General features: G+C 38.0%; 1 protein-coding gene across 4 annotated transcripts in view; it reads right to left on the bottom strand.

The window, feature by feature from the left end:
- Positions 1 to 23,725, bottom strand: part of LOC126248726 (LIM domain and actin-binding protein 1) — a 212,605-nt gene that overhangs the window by 88,559 nt on the left and 100,321 nt on the right. For all 4 annotated transcript variants that reach the window (XM_049950041.1, XM_049950043.1, XM_049950044.1 and 1 more), the window contains one exon: positions 15,809 to 15,909. In XM_049950041.1, the coding sequence (XP_049805998.1) occupies positions 15,809 to 15,909 (101 nt within the window). The remainder of the gene's footprint in view (positions 1 to 15,808; positions 15,910 to 23,725) is intronic.

Raw genomic sequence — 23,725 nt, 5'->3', positions numbered from 1 at the left:
AATTTGCCTGGAGTACAGTGGAGTCTAGAACCACAAGATTCTGCATATTATCAAAATTACATTCTTCTGAATCAGCATAGTAATGTTCTAAAGGACATCAAAGTAACTTGCACTGTTGAAATGGGATGTCAAAATGATAGGCTCCACCAGATTGTTACAAACAATTCCACAACAAATCTGTCAGTAAACACTATAGCAAACACTGCATGGCATTTATTATCTCAGATATGACTATTCCTATGTGTAGAAGTATCCGTCTTACATGAACCATCTGTTCAGCAAATGAGATTTGTGTTGTAAAGGTATTGTCATCAGCATTTCACAACAAAATCCATTATACAAATTGAACATCATGTTAAAGCCATATGGCAACATTTCCTTCCCCTTAATGTATGTGGTTTGCATTATGCTTGCAGATTTTTGTCTCATATTGATGTTTGACTTGAGCTCATTTCAGGGACAATGTTACGTGTGCTAGTTGAGAGTTGGCTGAAAACTCTCATGTGCACAAGGATCTCCTCATTGTGAATCTATGGAACAAAAAATGAATCTAATCTAATCTTAAAAACATCATCAGGCTTACATTGCACTTATGCCAATATAGCAAATATGAAAAATGTATGTTTCTTGAAGTTCAGCTAACAGGGTGTGTTGTAGAAAGTGTCAGCGAGAAACTGGCACCAGCAGAAACTGAAGACACCTTTTCCATTTCTTCTAACATTGCAATAACACATCATTATGTTGGTGAGCCATCTATGCTTAGTAAATGACTGGTTGTAGCTGCTTGTAGAAATATCAACATAAAATAAGCAGAATAGAGGCTGAGAAAATAGCATTGTCGTCTGGTTCAACACTGTATACATAACCATAACAAATTTTAGGTTTGATGACTGTACCTTTGAAATGACTGCATCTACAATGTATGACACACTTTAACAAATGAACATAAACCCAAAACAAGATTTCAGGAGTTATGAGTTACTTGAGAAGAAATGATTTCCATTGCAAGGGGTGCCACTGTCCTTAGTTTGTTGCATGATTTCTGATTCCAATTGTATATGGCGCATCAGGGAATTTCTTCTGTAGGCTTAATTTAAAATTCTAATCTTAATCTCATGCACAACTACTAATTCCAGAACTATTATCATAACACTATATTTGAGATTCCTGGAAATCACACTTCCAGGTTCCAGATGAGTGTAAATGTATTTTAAATTTTTTAAACACTGAAAATGGGAGGGGTGATTAAGGAGGTTCAGAGTAAAAGAATTCTGAAATAAAAAATACCAATGCTTATTTCAACAATGTAAATATCCAAACATGACTGGATTTGTAATGTTGTGTTTGGGATTTTATTTCCTGGGAATTTAGTATCAAAGATATTCAATACAAAGGGTATCACTAATTATATTTTCCCTTTAATCATTATTTGCACTAGAACTATAATTTCATATGGAAGCATTTATAGAAACAACCAAATCAATTGTTTGGGTTCTCCCGACCCCCCCACCCCCACCCCTTTTTTTATATACAAATTAATAGCTGCAAAACTTTTGTAGCAATTTTGGTCCATGTCAAAGAAGCATGTGCATTGAATAATGAGAAATTTGTTGTGACTATGCAACTTAAAAAAGGCTAAGTTTTAATTTAAGTATGTATTAATAAATATCTGCAATTATTAATTTTGTGTCAATCACATGTTCACAAATTTATTAACTGCCTCTGCTTTACTTGAAAATTATCACGAATTTTTGTCTGTGCTCGTGATGTAAATGTGAAGTATCCTAACCTTTGCTTTTACAGCAGTAAATATTATTGTCTATCAAATAAACTTCATTAATCACATCACTCACTCAAAACAAACTACTCTCACAAATGATGTTAACATTATCTTTCATAGATACATTTGATTACTTGAAAGATCTAGGCATCATATAACTTTCAAAAATGTTTTATAATTATATTACCATTGTTGCTGAATAATTTTCATTTATAATTACTTTGGCCAGGTCATCATATTTAGAACTTTTGTAATCAGTATGTTTCATTGAACAATTACCTTCACTAAATAAATGACACAAATCAAAACTGAAAGAAACCAGAAAGTGTCACACATTCCTTAGGAATGGAAATCAGTGGGAGGAATATCACTATTTATTTCATGGGCAAAGTTCTGCTGAAATCCTTTCATAAGGTTATGGTAACTTGTCTTGAACATCCAGAGAATTTAATGTTTGTTATCTCTCTGATAGTAAGGAACAAGGTCAAATAATGCAAGAGGTAAAGGTAAGTACTCAACATACACGCAAAGAAAAAGAAATGATGCACCATGAAGGAGTTATGAAAATTGATCACAAATTGATATTGATACAGGTATCGACAGAAAATGCAAAATTCTAAACTTTGGCAGCTGATGGATGAATGTGTGACACTGCAGTGCAATTTCACCACACAGCTGGGAAAGATAGTAAACAGTGACATGTCAATACCAGGGCATAAACTATTTCCAAATTTCATTCTCTGTGTGCTCAGTTGCACATTAACTAGCCTCCCAGACAGGTGTGTGAATGGTGTACTGAATAGGACTGATGCCATTCTTTGATTATGTTGGCAGGAGTGGGTGAACTATGGCCAAACACAGAGTCAAGAACAAAGCAATCAACCTAGAGAGATGGCAGAATGGGAGGATGAAGCAATCATCAGAGAGGCACTCAGAGCCCTGGGTTTGTCATTATCATTGATCTGACACGCAATTGGTGCTTCAATGACCACAAAGACCATTAATAGTTGGCTCACAGAAAGGAGGCTGACCTCATGGTGCCCCTTGCACTGGGTGCTATTGACCTCTGTACACCAACAAGCCTGTCTGCAGTGGTATTAGGCACATTCGGCCTGGAATCTTGTTCACTAGAGTAGAATTGTCTTCAGTGATAAGTCCTGCTTTGAATTGAGCCCTGATGACCAGCAAAGACATGTCTGGAGGCACCCCAGATCATAGTGGGATACCAACCTGATTATCACCTACCATGTGGTCTGGGGTTTAATTTCATTTCATAACAGGACCCCTTTGGTTGTCATTCGCAGCAACCTTACAGCACATTGGTACTTCAGTGATGTTCTACACTCCGTTTTGTTGCCTTGCATGGCAAGCCATCCTGGAATTACATTTCAACAAGGTAACATCTGCCCACATGTGATGAGAGTTTCTTCTGCTTGTCTTCATGCTTACCAAACCCTGACTTGGCCAGCAACATTGCCACATCTCTTCCCAAACTGAGAATTTTTGGAGCATTATGGGCAGGGCTCTCCAACCAGCCTGGGATTTTGACAATCTAATGCACCAATTGGACAGAACTTGGCATGATGTTGTTCTGGAGGACATCCAACAACTCTATCAATGCCTAGCCAAATAACTACTTGTGTAAGGGCCAGAAGTGGATGAATGCATCATTGACTTGCTCAATTTGTGAAACTCTTTGTCTTGAAAAAATCATCCAATTTTTTTCTGAAATTTTATTCATTTGTTTGTCTGTACATGTAAATCACATCTACTGATTTCCACCCCATTTGCTGCAATGGCCACTATGTCAAGTTGTGTCTTACAATAAACAATGCATTCCTTTCAGAGGGCAGTTCTCCATCTCTGTGCATTACAAGAATATGGAATGGCAACATACATTGTTAGTGGTGAATTCATCATTGGTACGAAATATTTTTGGTTTAGACCCCTTTTCTGTTTTTTGTTTCCAGGTGGTTGGCAGAGTACATTTAGTATCTTGAGCACATTTAGTGTCTTAACTGCTCCACTTTCAAGATTAAGGCTCCTTCCTGTGGTCATACAATTAGCTATTTGAGAACGCCTTGGGTCATGCAGAAAACTTTGAGGCATATGTCTTCCTGAAGTCTTCAATGATACCTGAACTTTGTCACCCCTGCCCCATTTCTTTTGCCTTGTTTGACAATGTCAAGGCCAAGTTTCAACATTGGCAGGACCTTGTTGTTGTTTCTCCTATTTCATTTAGTCAATGGGCCACCCCTCTGGTGGTGATTCAGAAGCCAGATTATGCCATATGCCTTTGTGGTGATTTGAAACAGTCAGTCAGTGCACAGTGTGTCCTGGTTTTGTATCCAGTTCCACAGCTGCAGAAGTTGTTGGTGAAGTTGTGGGCCAGTATTTTTTATGCATAAACTTGCATGATGGATATCTGCAGCTGCTGTTGGATACAACTCCTCAGAATTTCTTGGTGCTCAACATTATCATTGGGCTTCACCAATTTAATCACTTACCTTTTCCTGTGATGATACACTGTCTAGTTTTCTTGCTGCATACCAGCTGACATTGTTTAATGAGTGCAGTCTGGTGGAATATTTCCATGAGTGCCAGCTGCAGGGTCTTTTGAATTTGTTGTGCCATAAGCCATATACCCCAGACCATCATGATTCAACCCTTTTGCACCACAGGGCTGCATTTGGGCCTGGTCTTTCTACCGACAGTAAGGATGACTTTCAGGTATAGTGGCAGGCCACAAAGCTCAGCATTTGTTTGTAGTGGACATTTGTTAGGAGCAGTTGTGTTAGCAACCTGTTGGACCCTCACAACTGCCATCTCCACACCGGCTAGATGATGGGGTCAATCACAGAACTGATCCAATGAGGGGTTCCCAATTATGACAGCAACTAGGGCCCTGGTGGGGATAGCTCTGGTGACTGCCAAGATGGAGTTCATGGAATTTGATTTGGTGCCCCCCCCCCCCCCCCCCGCCCCTCCCCCCATTCACCAGTGCTGAGTCCTCACCCCCACCAATGCTAGCAGATCAACTATCACCCAGTCTCCAGAACCTTGCACCATATGGCAGAGATAGCTGCATCTGCATTATCTCCATCAGTGGTTGATCCACTGCACATAGTCTTGCACCATCACCGGTTTTATGACAGAGGTCGTGGCAGAAATAAGGTCATTTACATCTCTATGTGGCCTTTTCAGTGGGGAGTGGTTTAGTGTCCCTGTGCTTGGGCATCAAGATAGATGTAGATGAGTTGGTATGGATACTGCAGCATTATAGAACAGAATGCTGTCATGGAAGGCACACAGGAAGTGTGGCTTTGGCACACCCACTGACTTAGGAGTTTACTTTCCAGTGGTGGTAGGCCTTGCCCAGCAGTTCTTACATTGATTTCGGCTACCTCAGACCTGGCCTTTGCCTCACACTGTTCTTTGTTTCCAGGTGCTAGTGTCAGTTGTTTGTGCTGGTCATGTTTGTGTTTATCCTTAGACTCTTCTCAATGCAGTGTTCAGACTCTCTGCTCCCCCATAGACTGACTCTCACATTCAGTTATGTTCCCTCTTCCAGCATTCAGCTCTGCGGCTTTGCTGTTGAGCCAGTGCCAGCTCATATAGTTACATTCATGCTGACAATGATGGTTTGTGGTATTTTTGTACCTTGTGTGGAAATAAAAGAAGTGAAATGGGATCACACAATAAAAAATCAACCATAAAGTCTAATATCAGAGGTGACAGAGAAATCACAAAGCAGAGCAGGATCAGAAAAGGAACACACACAAGCAGCAACAACAGATGAGTAGCAACACAGAAACCATTACAAAGGTAATCTATATTCGCAGCTGAAGAAGGAAGAACATCTGCAGTGGAAATTGGAACAACATGTGCAACAGACAAAAGGAATGTAAGTACTTTAAGGAGTAAATATAACAATTCAGCGAATAATAAAGATGCTGAGTTGTTGAAAGGCATGTAAACAAGACAGATCTTTTCTAGCTTTTGGTCAATTTTTTTTCAGAGCTACAGAGTACATGCACACCTATCTACCCCCCCCCCCCCACCCCCCACCCCCCACCCACCCACCCACACACACACACACACACACACACACACACACACAGGTTATGTTGAGTGGAGTTGCAAGTGGAGAAAGCTGGCAGGGAATGGTAGTGGTGCTCAGAAGATGCACTGGACAGGAAGGTGGCACCAATGAGCTTGTTCTGGCCGCAGATATGAGGAGTTGTGTCCAGCACACAGTAACATGGAGGAATGGTTTGGAAGGGTGAGAAAGAATGGAGGAAGAAGGAGACTGAGTGGAAGAGGGTGTGTGAATGCAGGATTAGTGAAGTTAAAGCCTTGGGGCAAGGGTAGAGTTTGGTGTGGGGCAGGGATTAGCAAAGATGGAGGACTTTTGATGACTTGGTGCTTATACACTTTGTGAGTTGCTACCTTTACTCCTTGAATTATTTACATTCCACCAGGACTTTCTGTTATCAGGTAACAGGAATATATTGGAATACAGGCTTCCCTTTGGGGTGCTGCAAAAGCTACAAATCTAGAAAGTGAGTCCACTCAGTAGACTGCCTTTCTTACAGTGGTATAAGGATAAAGAGGTTATGCCACAGTTTGCTAACTTATGACATCCCATCAACATTATGTGAACAAAACAAATTCCACAGTGTATTAGTTCAGCCTTTGTGTAGCAACAAACCCATGTTGCAAGGCTAGAACTGGAAAAAATCCTACAAACTCCACTCACTTGCCACCTGCACCTTGCATCCAGTCTCTCACCCTGCGTGTGGGAGTAGGTACGACCACCGTACTCTGTAAGTGGAAAGCTACTATGAAGCAATGCAACCAGTTCCACTGACATCTGAGGATTTGCCTGCAGAATATCAACACTAGTGATTTGAGGACTATCATCAATTTTACCATGAAGGCAATGGATGGGGCAGTAACATCCATGAAGTCAAAAGGTCTGAATTTTGCACCTGTTTGAAGAACATTTCCTAAATCATCAGCAGCATCGAGCAAGCAGTCTGGGGGCTCCCCACTGATACTGCAGAAGAGATGAGTAGCGAGACCAGTAGATCCTTGACAATGCCAAAATGCTAAATAATGATGTCTTTGTGGCAGAACGCAAGGCTGTATACAACAATATAGTCATCTTGGTAGCTGACAAAGGCAATACAACAGCGCTGTTATGGTCATATGACTGTTAGCAGAAGATTATGATGCTTCTACAGGATCTGGTATACAAGCAAGTGAAGAAGGATCCTACACTAGCTGTGAAGGGAAGACCATCTGACTCCTCAACAACTGAGTTCTGGACAAGGATATGATCAGAATGCAGCACCCTACAACATCGGTAACACTATGACTTGACGGCCTCCTGAAAATAAACAAACAAAGAGTTCCACTATGTCCAAAAGTGAACACTATAAATTTGCCACAGCCCAACACTTGGCAAATCTACTAAAACCTCTCATGGGTCTCTGTCCACACCGTGTCAAGAACTCAACAGAATTTGTGAAAATGCTTTAAGAGAGATGTCTGGACAAGGGAGATCAGCCCACTTTGACATGACATCTCTTTACACATGGATACCACTAGAAGATTCTGCAGTACTACTAGAAAGTCATTTCAACAATGATGTTGTGAAACTGTTCCTACTTGCACTCGCAACCATTTACTTCCACTGTAGTGAAAACTTCTATGAACAGATAGATGGAATCATCATGAGATCCTCTCTAGGCATTGCTAAACTATATACAAAACACTTAAGAGGAAATAGCTTTCAAAGCAGCTCTACAAATATGTGGACAACACATTTGTGGTTTGGTCACACAGTGAAGAAAACCTAGAGGAATTCCTGTGCCTCCTTAACAGCATACATGACAATGTTAGGTTCACTGTCAAGATGGAAGAAAATGGAATCCTACTATTCCTTGACATTCCAGGACATTCTGATAAAGAAGAACCTTGGTGGTTGGCTGGGACATTTTGTCTACCTGAAGAAGACACACAAGGATCTATACCTAAACATCAACAGCTGCTACTGTCCACAGCGATACAAGTCAGGGCTCACCATTGTGGTACACAGAATGTGAGCCGTAGGTGACAAGGAAAGTCTGCCTACTAAGTTATGGTATCTGCACAAAACCTTTTGCAAGAATGGCTACTCTCAGAGACACACATAAGATGTGCTCTCCAATCAAACAAGAAGAAGAAATAAAGTGGCCCAGAAGAAGAAACCAATCACCTGGAATTCCTTCCATACACAGAGAAATCCACAGCAAAGATTGCAGGATAATAGAGGAACACAACATAAAAAGTATATTCTGGTCAATGCTTTGAAACAAGAATATGCTTGGCTCAAAGACCAATTAAGGCTATGGGCACCTGGCATCTCCACCGTCAGTTGTGAGTGATGAGCAGTACATCAGCCAGATGCAGTGATGCATCTCACAGCACTGTTCAGAGCATGTGAGATGCATCTGTCTCAACTAAACTGACAAGTCCGCAGTTTCAGAGCACAGTATCAATGAAGGATACAGGTTTGTTTTTGTACATAAGAAGATGGTGTGACACTCAAATGAGATCTGGGATTTGGTCAGAAAAAAGGCAGTGGAAATGCAAGTACATGATGATCTTCTCAATCAGGAAAGCAGTTTTCAGTTGATCTCTGCATGGAATGTAGCATTAGCAAAAATACACCAGGAATGTTCTGATGAGATAGCAATAGAGGCAGTGGATGAAATAGACAGGCAGCATGAGGACAAGATGCCTGGACCACTTCCTCTTCCTCTTCCTCCGCCTCTTCCTCCACCACCTCTGTAATGAGTCTCTATGTTCGCGAGTGTACAGTGCATCAATGTCAATGGCTGCCTCAGTGAAGTAGCTTGGATTTGTGATTTAAGAAGTTTGGCAGTGCACATTCATATCTAAAAGAAAACATGGCTCATTTTTATTTATTGTCATTCAAATTTTAGCATTAGGGTGGATAAGGAATGTGGCTACTGTGGGCAAATGCAGAAGGAGCTGGGTGCAGTTTGCAAACAAATGAAAACTATTGACCACAGTCAGCGGTCTGTAAGCTGCTCTCGAGGGGTTTTCTGGCTGAGAAACTGGTGCATTGCATAGGACTTCTCAACTGTCACTTGAGGTCATGAGCTCTGCTGCCAAGGCTTCTTCCAGCATACCCAGAGCATGGGCACCATGCTTACTTCAGGGTACCTGGCTGGTTGTAATATGTTTGCACCATTCAAGGTGTAGAGTGAATGTGGGGACTGGCCATCTGGCTTACTCCATTCACCCTATAAGCGCACAAGTGGCCACTCCTTCAGCAGAGTCTGAGCAGGCGCACCCAGGGGAAGGGTTTTCTAATTGTTAGGAACTCCAATGTTGGTTGCATTATGGAGCCCCTTAAAGACATAGCATCCAGGGCTAGAAAGAAGTCCAATGTAGGCCAGGGGGCCTCATCCAAGATGTGCAGAAGGCTCTGCCTGTAGCTATCAAGGATGCAGGCTGCATAAATCTGTAAGCTGTGGTTCATGTCAGCATCAATGATGCATGTTGCCTAATTTCTGAGGTCATCTGTAAGCTGTGGTTCATATCAGCATCAATGATGCATGTTGCCTAATTTCTGAGGTCATCCTCATTTCCTACAGTCACTTGGCAGAAGTGGTGTAGACTGCTAGCCTTGCTTGCAGGGTGCAAGCAGTGCTTATTATTTGCAGTACTGTCTAGGGAAGCTGTTGTGCTCAAATTATTGTCATAACTGAGAGCTGGATAAAATCCAAGTTAGAAAGCTCAGAAATACTTAAAGAGATATGAAATGTATATCAGAAAGCCAGATGAGTCATCATTCATTACAGTCAACAAAAAATATGTTTATCAAGGCCAAAAGTGAGTCTGACTGCAAAGTTATCTTGATGTCAGGAAATGGCCTAGTTAAACTGAAATTAATCATTAGATTCTTTTACCAGCCACCCAATTCTGCTGTAAAAGAAAGTCTATGACATGTATTGCAAAAGTACCCAGATCATAAAATATTATTTGGAGGCAACATTAACCTACCAAGTATTGACTGGCGTATCTATGGATTCACTGCAGGTGGTACAGTCCTATGAAGTGGTTCTGAACACTTTCTCCAAAAACTGTACTGCACAATTAGTTCATCAACCCACATGCAGTGGAAATATTTTAGACCTCATAATTACGAACAGGCCTGACCTTATCAACAATTACAGTACAGGGGCAATGGTTACTGGTTACAATAGCAGCTTGCTTTAAATGTAGAAAAATGCATGTTAATGCAGATGAGTAGGAAAAACAATCCTGTAGAGTTCAGATACAGTATTAGTTGTGTGCTGGCTGACACAGTCACATAGGTTAAATATCCAGGGATAATGTTGCAAAGAAACATGAAATCAAATTGTGCATATGGCCAATTGTAGGAAGGTGAATGGTTGAGTTGACCTCAGTTTTTTGGAAGCATTCTAAGAAAGTGCAGCTCATATATAAAGAATACTATGTGCGGAACACTCACGTGACCCATTCTTGAGTACAGGTTGAACATTTGGGATCCCCGCCAGAGCATATTCAGATGTATGCTGATAGGTCTATTACTGGTAGCTTCACTCAACATACAAATATTACAGAAATGCTCAATTAACTAAATTGGGAATCCCCGGTGGAAAGAAGATTTACTTTTTGCAAAACATTATTGACGACATTTAGAGAACTGGTATTTCCTAAAGATTGCAGAATAATTCTACTTCCACCAACATACATCTCATGTAAGAACCATAAAGTCAAGATAAGAGAAATCAGGGTCATAAGGAAGCATATGCCACTAACATTATCTCATGTAAGGATCATAAAGTCAAGGTATGAGAAATCAGGGTCACAAGGAACCATATACATAGTGTTTTTCCTTCACTCCATTTGCAAGAGGAATAGGAAAGGAAAGGACCGGGACCAGTACAAGTTAGCCTCTGCCACACACCATACAGGGCTTTCAAAGTATGTATGTGGATGTAGATAGTCACAACAGTTACTTAAGTTAATAAATCTATCAAGACGCCAAGAAAGGGCAGATAAACAGTTGCTAGCATCCAACTTGGAGAATGAACAGACATGATATACTCCCAATTTGATGGACATAAAGGAATTATGGGCAAAGTTTAAACCAGTTGTAAATCATGCTCTGGGGAAATGCATGTCAAGAAAGGACAGTAGAGGCCCACCATGGTTTAACAACAAAATTTGGAAAATGCTGAGAAAACATTGATCATTGCACTCACAGTTCAAAAAAGAATGCAGAAATGTCAATAGACAAAAGCTAGTAGAAATCTGATTGTGTATAAAAATATCAATGCACAAAGCATACAAGAATTTTTGACACCATACATCAGCAAAATATCTTGCTGAGAATCCTTGGGAATTCTGTTCCTACATAAAATCACTGGGCACGTTATGACCAGTCTGATGTTTCAATGGGAGATACGAAAGTTGAAGTTTAAATTTTGCATTTAATACAACACTAACACAGCAGGATTGTACATTTATACCATTATCTGGCTGCAATACAAACTCCTGTATGAAGGACATAGCTGAAATGCAACTGAAAGAGTTGAAAACAAACAAATTGCTAGGTCCAGATTGATTCCCAATTCGGTTTCACAGAGTACTCTTCAGCACTGACACCTTAATTCACTTGCTTTTATTGTGAATCTCTCATCCATTGCAAGGTTACCACATACAAGAACAGTGAAAAAACAGACCCATAAAATTACAGACCTATGCTCCTAACATCAGTTTGCTGTAGAATTCTTGAGCATATTCTAACTTGGACCTGTAGTAAATTTCCTTGAGAGAGCAAAGCTTCTCTCTACAACATGTATTTAGAGAGCATTGCTCATGTGAAACTCCACTTGCCCTTTTGTCACACATCATCTGGTGAATTGCAGATGAAGAACAACAGGGAGATTCCATATTCCTCGATTTCCAAAAAGCATTTGACAAAGTGTCACATGGCAGACCGTTAATGAAGGTATGAGTATACTGAACAAATTTTCAAACAATGGAAAATCAAGGATGGAATGTAACAATACCAGAGAAGGAAAGTTGCCACTCACCATATAGCAGAGATGCTGAGTCGCGATAGGCACAAGAAAAAGATTCACACAATTAAAGCTTTAGGCCATTAAGACCTTTGTCAGCAGTAGACACACACACACACACACACACACACACACACACATACATACACTTACATAAACACAACTTGCACACACACACACACACACACACACACACACACACACATAAACGCAACTTGCATACACATCTGCAGTCTCAGAAATTTTCAGATATATAAGTAGTGCAAAGGCTTTTTAAGTAACTGAACCCAGTATGTTGTCCTGGATGGAAAGTGTCCACCAGAGACAAGGATATTGTCAGGTGTGCCCCAGGGAAGTGTGACAGAACAGCTCCTCCTCTTTATACATAGAAAAAAATCTGATGGATAGGGTGAGCAGCACTCTGCAACTATTTGCTGATACTGATGAAGTGTATGGGAAAGTGCTGTCATTCTGTGAATGTAGGAGGATACAGGATGGCTTAGATAGAACTTCTATTTGTTGTGATGAATGGTAGTGTGCTCTAAATGTGGAAAAATGTAACTTAATGCACATCTGCAGGAAAAAAATCCTGTAAAGTTTGAAAGCAGTATTAGTAGTGTGCTACTTGGCACAGTTAAGTTGATTAAGATTTGAGGTGTAACATTGCAAAGTGGTATAAAATGGAATTAGCAAGTAAGGATGATAGTAGTGAAGGCAAATGGTCAACTTTAATTTATTGGGAGAATTTTAAGAAAGTGTGATTCATCTGTAAAGGAGTCAGCATACACTGAGGTGGCAAAAGCCATGGGATAGTGATACACACATGTACAGATGGTAGTAGTATTGTGTACATAAGGTATAAAAGGGCAGTGCATTGGCAAAGCTGTCATTTGTACTCAGGTGATTCGTGTGAAAAGGTTTCTGACGTGATTATGGCCACAGCACACTAATTAACAGACTTTGAATACAGAATGGCAGTTGGAGTTAGATGAATGGGACATCCCATCAAAAATCATTAGGGAATTCAATGTTCTGAGATGAACAGTATCAAGAGAGCACCAACAATACTAAATTTCGGGCATTACCTCTCACCACAGACAACACTGGCTGACAGCATTCAATTAATCACCAAGAGCAGCGGTGTTTGCGTAGAGTTGTCAGTGCTAACAGACAAGTAACATTGCATGAAATATCCATAGAAGTTGACTTGGGACATACAACGAACATAGGGCAGTCTGGTGACATTTGGCCTTAATGGGGCAAGGCAGAAGATAACAAATGCGGGTGCTTTTCCTAACAGCATGACATCACAATGAGTTTACATGGAATGGACTGGGTCCTCTGGTCCAAATGAACTGATCATTGACTGGATATTGGTATGTTCAGCTCTTCGGAGACCATTTGCACCTGTTCATGGACTTCATTTTTATGGATGAAAATGCACCATGTCACTGGACCACAACTGTTTATGATCAGTTTGAAGAACATTCTGGACAGTTTGAGCAAATGAGCCATAATTGCATGACATTAATCCCATTCAACTTCTATGGGACATAATCAAGAGGTCAGCTCATGCACTTTTGCAATAATGGACAACTATAGAGCCAGCATGGCTCAATATTTCTGCACAGGCTTTCAACTCAACTTGTTAAGTCCATGCCACATCAAGTTGTCTGCACCACACTGGGCGAAAGGAGGTCCAACATGATATTAGGAAGTATCCCATGTATTTTGTCAACTCAGCATATAGAAAATTAGTGCTACCCATTCTAGAGTACTGCCTGAGTGTTTGGAATCCCCACCTGGTCAGATTAAAGGAAGACATCACAGCAATTCAGAAGAATGCTCCTAGATTTGTTACTGTTAAGTTTGATCAACAAGCTACAGAAATTCTTCATGAACTCAAATGTAAATCACAGGAACGAAGAAGATGTTCCTTCTCCGAAACACTATTGAGAAAGTTTAGAGAACCAGTATTGCCAACATACTGCAGCATGATTTTAATGTCACCAACATATATTTCACATTAGGACTATGAAGAACAGATAACAGAAATCAAGTATCATACAGAAACAAATAAACAGTTATTTTCCCCTCTTTCCATTTGCAAGTGGAACAGGAAGAAGTATGACTAGCAGTGGTACAAGGTACCCTCTATCATGTACTGTAGGGATGTGTGGCAAGATTGCTCTTGCTATTTACACACATTAATGGTCTGACAGACAGTGTGAGCAGCAATCTGCAGTCTTGCAGAGTATGTATGTATATATACATGCAGATGTAGCAGTAGTGATATTTTTCCAGGTGATCTTACATATGCTGTTGAGAACTGATGCAAAAGATAGTAAAGAATCACCATCGAATCTCATTATTGTCTACATTTTCAAAAATTTAAAATCTACTGTTGCTTTTTACTGAAAAACATTATAATGCAAACTGTTTGGTTTTGTAAAAAGGCCATATTCACCTTGACATATGATATATTAAAATCAGTAAACAAAACGTTATTACCACTGTCAATTTTATGTGCCTCATCTAGGGCTTTTGTTTGTGTGACCCATAATATCCTAATGCAAAGGTTAAAATATAATGGAATAATCAACACAGTTTCATAGTTGTGAGGTTACCTGCATGACAGAAAGCAGTAATTATCAGTTACCACGTAGTAATAGGCACTCTGAATTTGAAGCAGTCAGACATGGTTTATTAGAGGGTTTTGTCTGGGTCATTAGTTGTTTATAACACTCACTAATAATCTTTCAGCTGAACTACCACAAAGTAAGAGATTTATCCTCTCTGAAGGTGAGATAATAAGTGCAAAAGTAACAGCTAGTGAGAGCTCTCTAAATCAAAAAGTACCCAGTGATATTTGCAAATGTCACCTAATGATTCAGTAGAAATTGGTTGCAATCAATTTTGACACAGTACAGTAATGTAGTTCAGTACTTCACATTGGAGAATGCCAGAACCTATAACAATAATCTATCCAAACAATGAAACAAAATAAGTAAGAAGTTCGATCACAATGGGAAATTGAAAATTCACATTATAAACATAAAGCAGCTACATTTGCAGGTATTGGTCACTAATAGCTAAAGAAATTGTTTTATTTTGCATATTTCCACTTGCTCATGAGCTATGAAATCATTTACAGGAATAGAAATTTCAGGTTAAATAAGTGTGCGATAAGAATTATATCTGGTGTCAGTTCTAGAATTTGGACATAGGTTTCACAACATATACATTCAAAATATTTTTCTTGTTACCAATATTTTTATTTTCTCAAAATACTGCACAAACCATGATTATCATATTATAACCAAAAAAATCCTCCACAAAGTACAACATTTATATAGGAAGCTGTCATAATGGGCAATCAAATATCTAACAACTTGCCAGAGCATATGTTCAAATGTTCAAATGTGTGTGAATTTCTAAGGGACCAAACTGCTGAGGTCATCAGTCCCTCGACTTACACACTACTTAAACTAACTTATGCTAAGAACAACACACACACCCATGCCCGAGGGAGGACTCAAACCTCCGGCAAGAGGGCCCGCGCAATCCGTGACATGGCGCCTCAAACTGCTCGGCCACTCCACGTGGTGCCAGATCATATGAAATATCTTGTATACAATATATTGGAATTTAAGAAAACATTAAAGAAATCTCTGTTAGGCAACACCAGCTCCACTGGAGAATATTTTCAGAAGTATCCTCACAGTTAATATATTAGGTCATAATATTAATATTAGGACTGTAATACTATATAATGTTTCATAAATTTAACTAGAACAAAATGTACATCTTCGATACCTTTCCACACCAAACTGACTACTCTCTATGGAATATGGTTCATGTAATACAAATAAAGTATGAGTCCCATAATATCTCAACTTACGTATATCAACTTCCTCTTCAAGTACTGCTTTTGGTTTGAAGAGTTCCTTGAAATGTGGCTTACAGTAAAGCTGACCTTCATGGCTGCTGTAAGTATCCACTCTAAAACACACAAAATTAAAAATTATTTCAAAGATGACAAACATTCCAGTATTAATCAATGGCATTTTGTTATGAATAACTAAATAATGAAATCTGTCTATTGTCTTTTCAAGAGCCTATGTAAATTTTGTAGCACAGATTCATCATGATGACTTCAGTTGGTTATCAAAGATTGAGTATCTATGTATTTTGCTGTTGTATCTGACATCACAATGAAATAACTTATATACATTTTTATACTAGTGTATCACTGTATCATTGATCATGGATTGGTCTTAGACCTATTCTGTCCAACACAGTCTCACTCTTACAATTTTACATTCCCCCTGAGATCTGTAGTTCATTATGAGTACTGATAATCTGACATTTTTTCCTCTGTCTCATATCTGCTAACCATCTCCTTGTTTCCAGAATGAGATTTTCACTCTGCAGCAGAGTGTGCGTTGATATGAAACTTCCTGGCAGATTAAAACTGTGTGCCCGACAATTATTACAACTCTATTACAACTATATATATATATATATATATATATATATATATATATATATATATATATATATATATATATATATATATATATATATATATATGTCTGCTTGTATCTGTATATGTGTGGATGGATATGTGTGTGTGTGCGAGTGTATACCCGTCCTTTTCTCCCCCTAAGGTAAGTCTTTCCGCTCCTGGGATTGGAATGACTCCTTACCTTCTCCCTTAAAACCCATATCCTTTCGTCTTTCCCTCTCCTTCCCTCTTTCCTGATGAGGCAACAGTTTGTTGCGAAAGCTTGAATTTTGTGTGTATGTTTGTGTTCGTTTGTGTGTCTGTCGACCTGCCAGCACTTTCATTTGGTAAGTCACATCATCTTTGTTTTTAGATACATTTTTCCTACGTGGAATGTTTCCCTCTATTACAACTATATATATATATATATATATGTGTGTGTGTGTGTGTGTGTGTGTGTGTGTGTGGTTTTGACTTACAATACTTTGCATTGACCATCTGTCAAATAACAAAGGCATATGGATAAAATTAGTAGTCAAGAAAGTTAAGAAAGACTATGTAATAATTCAATATGTTTGGCTAGTATATCATAATACATCAACAACTTCATGGGGAAAATGAACATTCTAATCTGGAGTAAAGTAAGAAATTCTGTGGAAAGCTTCAACAGACTCATCTGTGCTCTGCCTGAAATTCTTAATGCCTTTGACTATATAAGGTTTTGCTCAATGCTTTTGGAGAGTTGAAATTGGAAATTTCAGTCCACTTTGTCCAGCATGTCCCGATCTATGTTGACAATAGCAGTGCAAATATAGTTCTGCAGTTCATCCAGGATCCATGGATGATTGGTATACACCATGGATTTAAGATAGGCCCATAGGAGAAAGTCACAGGGGGCTAAATCTCATGAGTGTGCTGGCCACTGAAGAGTCCCCCTCAAAGAGATGATTTATTTTTATTTTTTTTTATTTATTTATTTCGTATTCCATTAATCCGTATTGTGATAAATCACAAGGATGTGGAATGAGTCATGATTACATACAACAGATATAATACACATATATAAAATGACAAAAATGTACCATAAGATTATGAATAAGTTTGTAGGTTAAAATCAAATCAAAGGTATAGCTCAAGTAATATAAAACAATACCTAAAAAGGAAATATAGTACATTTTCCAAATTAAACAAATAATACACATATATAAAATGACAAAAATGTACCATAAGATTATGAATAAGTTTGTAGGTTAAAATCAAATCAAAGGTATAGCTCAAGTAATATAAAACAATACCTAAAAAGGAAATATAGTACATTTTCCAAATTAAACAGTTAATGTGATCTATAGCAAACAAATTTTTATCAGTATAAAAAATCATTGCTTTATCTGTAGATACTCATCAAGAGAATAGAAGGAATTTACCATTAGGTATTCTCTCAATTTACATTTAAAAGTAGGTAAGACATTAATGTGATCTTTAATACCTGATGGAAGGGAGTTGAAAATTTTTGTGGCTGAATAATGAACACCTTTCTGAACAAGACTTAAATGTTTCAGATCCCTGTGTAGATCATTTTTAGACCTAGTATTATGATCATGACATTCACTATTAGTTTTAAAAAGAGATAGGTTGTTAGAAACAAAAATCATCAAAGAAAATATGAATTGAGAGGTAAGTGTTAATATTTGTAACTTATGAAACAGACTTCTGCAAGAATATCTTGGATGAACACCACTCATGATTCTAACAGCTCTCTTCTGTGCAGTAAATATTTTTTTGGCTAAAGGCTTGTTGCCCCAAAATATTATGCCATACGACATGATAGAATGAAAATAACCAAAGTAGGCAGCTTTAGTAGCGTCCTCATCACCAATGGGGGTGATTACACGCAGAGCATAAGTTGCCACACTGAGCCTTCTATGTAGGTCTAAGATATGCTCAAACCAGTTCAGCTTGCCATCAATTAGAATGCCCAAGAACTTAGATGATTCACAGTGTAGTATATTTTGGTTACCACAGTTTAAGTGGCATACTTCATTTTCTTGTTGAGATGTGTGAAATTGCATATACTGAGTTTTCTGAATGTTTAGAGTTAGTCCATTGCACTTAAACCAGTGTAGGATGTCAACGAGTACAGCATTACATTTATTTTCTAGGTCACTGTTAGTTCGACTTTCAAGCAGAATAGTGGTGTCATCGGCAAAAAGAGTAAATTTACACTCGGTGTCTGTGCAAAGTGGGAGATCATTGATGAAGATAAGGAAAAGCAAAGGTCCTAGGATGGACCCCTGAGGCACACCACACTTTAATGTGCCCCAATCAGAAGAAATGGGACTATCATTGGCACCATTAATTATCACCTTCTGTTTTCTGTTTTGCAGATATGATTCTATCCATCTACCAATGCTACCTCGCAAGCCATAAAAATTAGCCTTATGTAAGAGAATGTTGTGGTCCACACAGTCAAAGGCCTTAGACAAGTCACAAAAAATTCCAATAGGTGACATTTTATTATTTATTGACTCTAAAATTTCATTTGTGAGAGAAAAAATAGCCTGCTCAGTTGATCTACCTTTTTGGAAACCAAACTGGTTTCTGTTGAGTATGTTGTGGCTGTTAAGATGTTCTACAATTCTTGTATACATTAGTTTCTCTAATACTTTTGAGAAACTACTTAGTAGTGATATTGGACGGTAGTTAGATAAATTAGTTTTGTCACCCTTCTTGAAAAGTGGTTTCACAACGGCAAGCTTTAGTCTCTCTGGGACAACACCTTGCTGGATAGACTCATTAAAAATGTGACACAGGACTTGACATATGTGGTCACTACAATGCTTCAGTATTTTTGGTGAAATGTTGTCAATACCAGTGGAATTTTTATTTTTTAAGGCCTTGATGGTATTTTTAACTTCAGTAATAGTAACTGGGGCAATACAAATTGGGTCATACGTGTTAGGGTTAGCCCTATGTAATAAATGCGTAGCAGCATTTAAGGAACCGTTACAACCTACTTGTTCTGCTGCAGTTATGAAGTGATTGTTGAATATGTTGGAAACTGTTACAGGATTATGAATAACCTCATCCTTATAGCTTATCTCTGTGGTATTAACATTCTTGTTACTCTTGCCACACTCTCTCTTTATAACATTCCAAACTGCTTTTATTTTGTTCTCAGATTTATCAATTTCAGACTTAATATACAGGCTCTTGGATTTGTTTATCACCCTTTTTAAAATTTTACAATATAACTTAAAATGAGACCTTTCAAGGGGATCATTTGATACTCTTAGTGAGGCATGTAACTCCCTCTTAGTCCTGCAAGAAATTTTTATACCTCCAGTAATCCATGGTTTACTGGAAGAAACCTCATTGTTCTTTCTGACAGTTTTTTTTTTGGGAAAGCCATTTCAAATACAGATATAAATTCATTTAAAAAAAGGTTAAATTTATCATTAACATCTGATGTGCTGTACACTGGCTCCCAATCTATCTGTGACAAATAGTCGTTAAAGGCAGACACAGTTTCAGTGTTTATACATCTATAGGACCTATAGGTGTGGGAGATTTTATTGCACAAACTGATGTTATTTACTTTCAGAAGTTGTCCATCATGGTCAGACAGGCCATAAATTACTTTGCTCACACTAGCACTGTTGACTCTATTCTTGTCAATGAAAATATTATCTAGAAGGCTCTTGCAATTTTCTGTAACTCTAGTGGGCCAGGTAACCATCGCAGCCAAGTTGTAAGAATTCATTAAGTGGTCCAGGTCAGTTTTGAGGTTGTTATCAGTTAAGAAGTTGACATTAAAGTCACCTACAATTATTAAATTTCTAGTTTTAGAGAACAATTTGGTCAAAAGAGATTCTAACTTATTCATAAAGATGCAAAACTTCCCTGCTGGAGCTCTGTAAATTGCAAGCACAGTAAGTAACATGTCCTTTGCAGAAATTTCAGTCCCGCAAACTTCAAAATGTTGATCTACACAATACTTACTTAGATCTAAAGATTTATAAATGATTTTACTGTCTATATAAATTACAGCACCACCTTTCTCCTTACTTGTTCTGCAGTAATGAGTAGCTAGATCATACCCATCAAGCTGCAGCCCATCAATTCCAATTGTTACATGATGCTCAGTAAGGCATAAAACATGAGGACGGTCAACAGTGTCCATGTCCCCTAAATTTACAGATAAAAACTCTAATTTACTTTTGAGACTTCTGATATTTTGATGAAGAATAATAAGATTCTTATAGCTACCTCTACTGTCCTTCTGCTGGTCTGCTTGTCCATTAACACCGTTAGTCCCCGTTGCACTCAAAACTGTGTTGGATACATTAAGACCTATGTCGCAGCTGGAGATTTGTTGAGCTGGTTGGGGAAGTGTTTGCAGAAGAGAGTCATTGATACTCATGCCATGTGAGCTCTGGAGCCATCTAGTTGGAACCAGACATGCCTCACATCCATTTCTTCAAGTTCAAGAAGAATAAATTCCTCAGTCATCTGGACACAATGCTTAGAAGTGACTGTAACTGCCCTATTGTTCTCTTTGAAAAACCAGAGGCCAATAATGCTAATTTTGGATAACACACATCTGTCACATTTTCTGTATGGAGGGGTAGCCTGAGGAGGTCTCAGGGAGTTCATGCCACTCCAGTATCACATGTTTTGTTTACTCATGAATCCAGACAAATGAAAGCATGACTTGTCATTGAAGAATATAAGAACATTATTAGGCAGGTTTTCGATCAAGGCTTCTAATGCATTTTCTCATGAAACAGAATCACATGGATTAAGAGCATGCATTATACTGCCAGTTCTTTTGGATGATATTTCAAGTCTTGATGAAGATTTCATCTTTCTGTGCAATCAGAAATTGCTAAAGCAGCTGCATGTTTACGTGCAGATCACTTTGGGAGTTCAGAATCACCAGCATTACTTTCTTGGTGTTTTCTGGCGTCCTGGTGGTTCCTGATGACCTTGGTTTCTTTTTCTTCACACTACAGGTATCCATAAACATGTTCTCCCACACAACAATCAATTTTCAATCAGGAATGTAACATTCAGACACGACTTTCAACTGTTCCCTGAATGCACCTGGGTGGCTACAACTGAGTGGCCATTGAGAAAGAAAGAAGCTGCTCCATATCAGAAGTAACTTTACACCTATCACTGAAACTATGGTTTTAATACCACTCCCCCTTTCCCAAACTGTAAATGGGATGCTTGTTAGTGATTGTCCACCTGCTTAGCTGAATGGTAACTTTCTTGCCTACCATGCAGAGGGCCCAGATTTAATACCCAGCAAGGTTGGAGATTTTCTTGCTCACGAACTGGGTGTTGTATTGTCCTCATCATCATCTCATCATCAGCAACACGCAAGTTGCCCAATATGGCGTCGCCTGAAATAAGACTTGCAACCCGGCGGCCGAACTTCCCCGGATGAAGCCTCCTGGCCATCAGTGCCACATGCTCATTTAATTTCATTTCATTTGTTGGTTATCATTTTCCAAACTGTCTTGTAAAAACATCTGCCATTCCCATATATAAAAAGAGTCAGAAATCTGATTATAATAATTATCTGAAGTCTCTGGTAAATATTTTTATCCAAAATAATTTAACATTATACATGCTGAAACACAAAATTTGTACAACTTTGTCAGATAATAATATCCTGATGCAGTACAGTTTTAGATCTCAACTGTCAACAGTTACAATTAACTGAGAGTGTTATTTCTTCTATGTAAACCTCTTTTGATTCAAAATTATCTGTTGAAGCCACAGTGGTTGAACTGCAAAAGGTGTTTTATACTGTAAACTATAAAAATATTACTAGAGCAACTGTAGTTTTGTGGATTAGAGACATTGAACTGCCCTCATTAAGTTCTGCATCATTAATATGACACAAATTCTAAACTGCAACAAAGTCACAGTTCTTGACTGTTACTCTAGGTGTTGCACAAGGTTCAGTGCTCTCTTAGCTACTGTTTATAATATCTTTACATGACCTGTCCAGTTACATGCAATGTAAATTTGTGCTTTACAAAGAAGAGATGACTTCTGGAAGTTCTGGAATTGATGTAAACAAACTGAAGGTACAAAAGAAAGAACACCTTAAGTTATCTAATATATAGTTTGAAAGTAATAAGTTATCTGTTAAACATGAAAAGCAGTGAACATCACATTCAGGTTACCCATTGTTGGAACTTAATGCACATCTATTAAAATCCTTGGTTTATAGCTGGATTCTAAATTAACTTGGTACAGACATGCACACAACCTATTTAAAAAGCTGCCACACGTTACATATCTGTTGATTACAATATACACATGACCTACAGAAAAGCTTAGTATTTATTTGTTTTTCTTTTACTTCCATGTAAAATACAGAATTTCTGTGGGGTATTTCTCTGCAGACCAGAGAAAAAATATTTGGCAGAAGAAGACCATCAGATACATTTATGAGATTATATAAACTGACATATCATTACATCTTATTTCAAAGAATTAAAGAGTCCTATCTCCTTTATTTGGATGAAGTTGCCATAACAAGTATAACCTAAATTAGTCTGCACATGAACATAATATTTGTCAAAAATTGAAGGTAGATGTAGATACAACTTGACTTAAGAAACACATTGCACTAATCAATATGTAAAAATAAAACTGTTCAGTATATTGCCTCTATAAGCATGCAGTGCCTAGATAAATCCCATAAAAAATAAAACCTGACAAAACTGATAGAAACAACATTTTAGTTGTATGAAGCTGAGAGCTGCTCAAAAGATGATCTTAGTTAGTGAATAATTCATAATATTAAATGTATCATCTTTCTAAATATTTTATATTTGTCCTTTTATTGCATGCTTTGATGGATATAATATTTTATTAACTATGTTTTCCACCTTAACTATAAATCACATTGTAGAAACTGAGAAACTATTTTCACTGAAAGTTTATTGAATATATAGTGTGTCCTTTTATCATGTATGTTTCAACATACAGTATGCATACCATACTTTATATACTTATGATTTCTAAATTGTCAAGCCTATTATGTATAATCTACTTTAAATTACTCATGACAACATTAAACACGTGTTCATACTTAAAGATCAATAAATAAATAAATAAATTAAAAGATCTCTTTAGAGGCCAAGAAGTTCATGATAAACCCCCTTTTCATTCCCATGACTAGGTTTACCATCTATTTAAACAGTTTCTATTCACATGAATTTTTATGTTAATTAAACTACTGTGTAAAGTACAGCATAAAGTTGACTATTATATTCCACATTTTTCAAA

Source organism: Schistocerca nitens, chromosome 3, assembly GCF_023898315.1.
Source record: "Schistocerca nitens isolate TAMUIC-IGC-003100 chromosome 3, iqSchNite1.1, whole genome shotgun sequence".
NCBI lineage: Eukaryota > Metazoa > Arthropoda > Insecta > Orthoptera > Acrididae > Schistocerca > Schistocerca nitens.
This window is presented reverse-complemented; position numbering and strand designations above follow the sequence as displayed.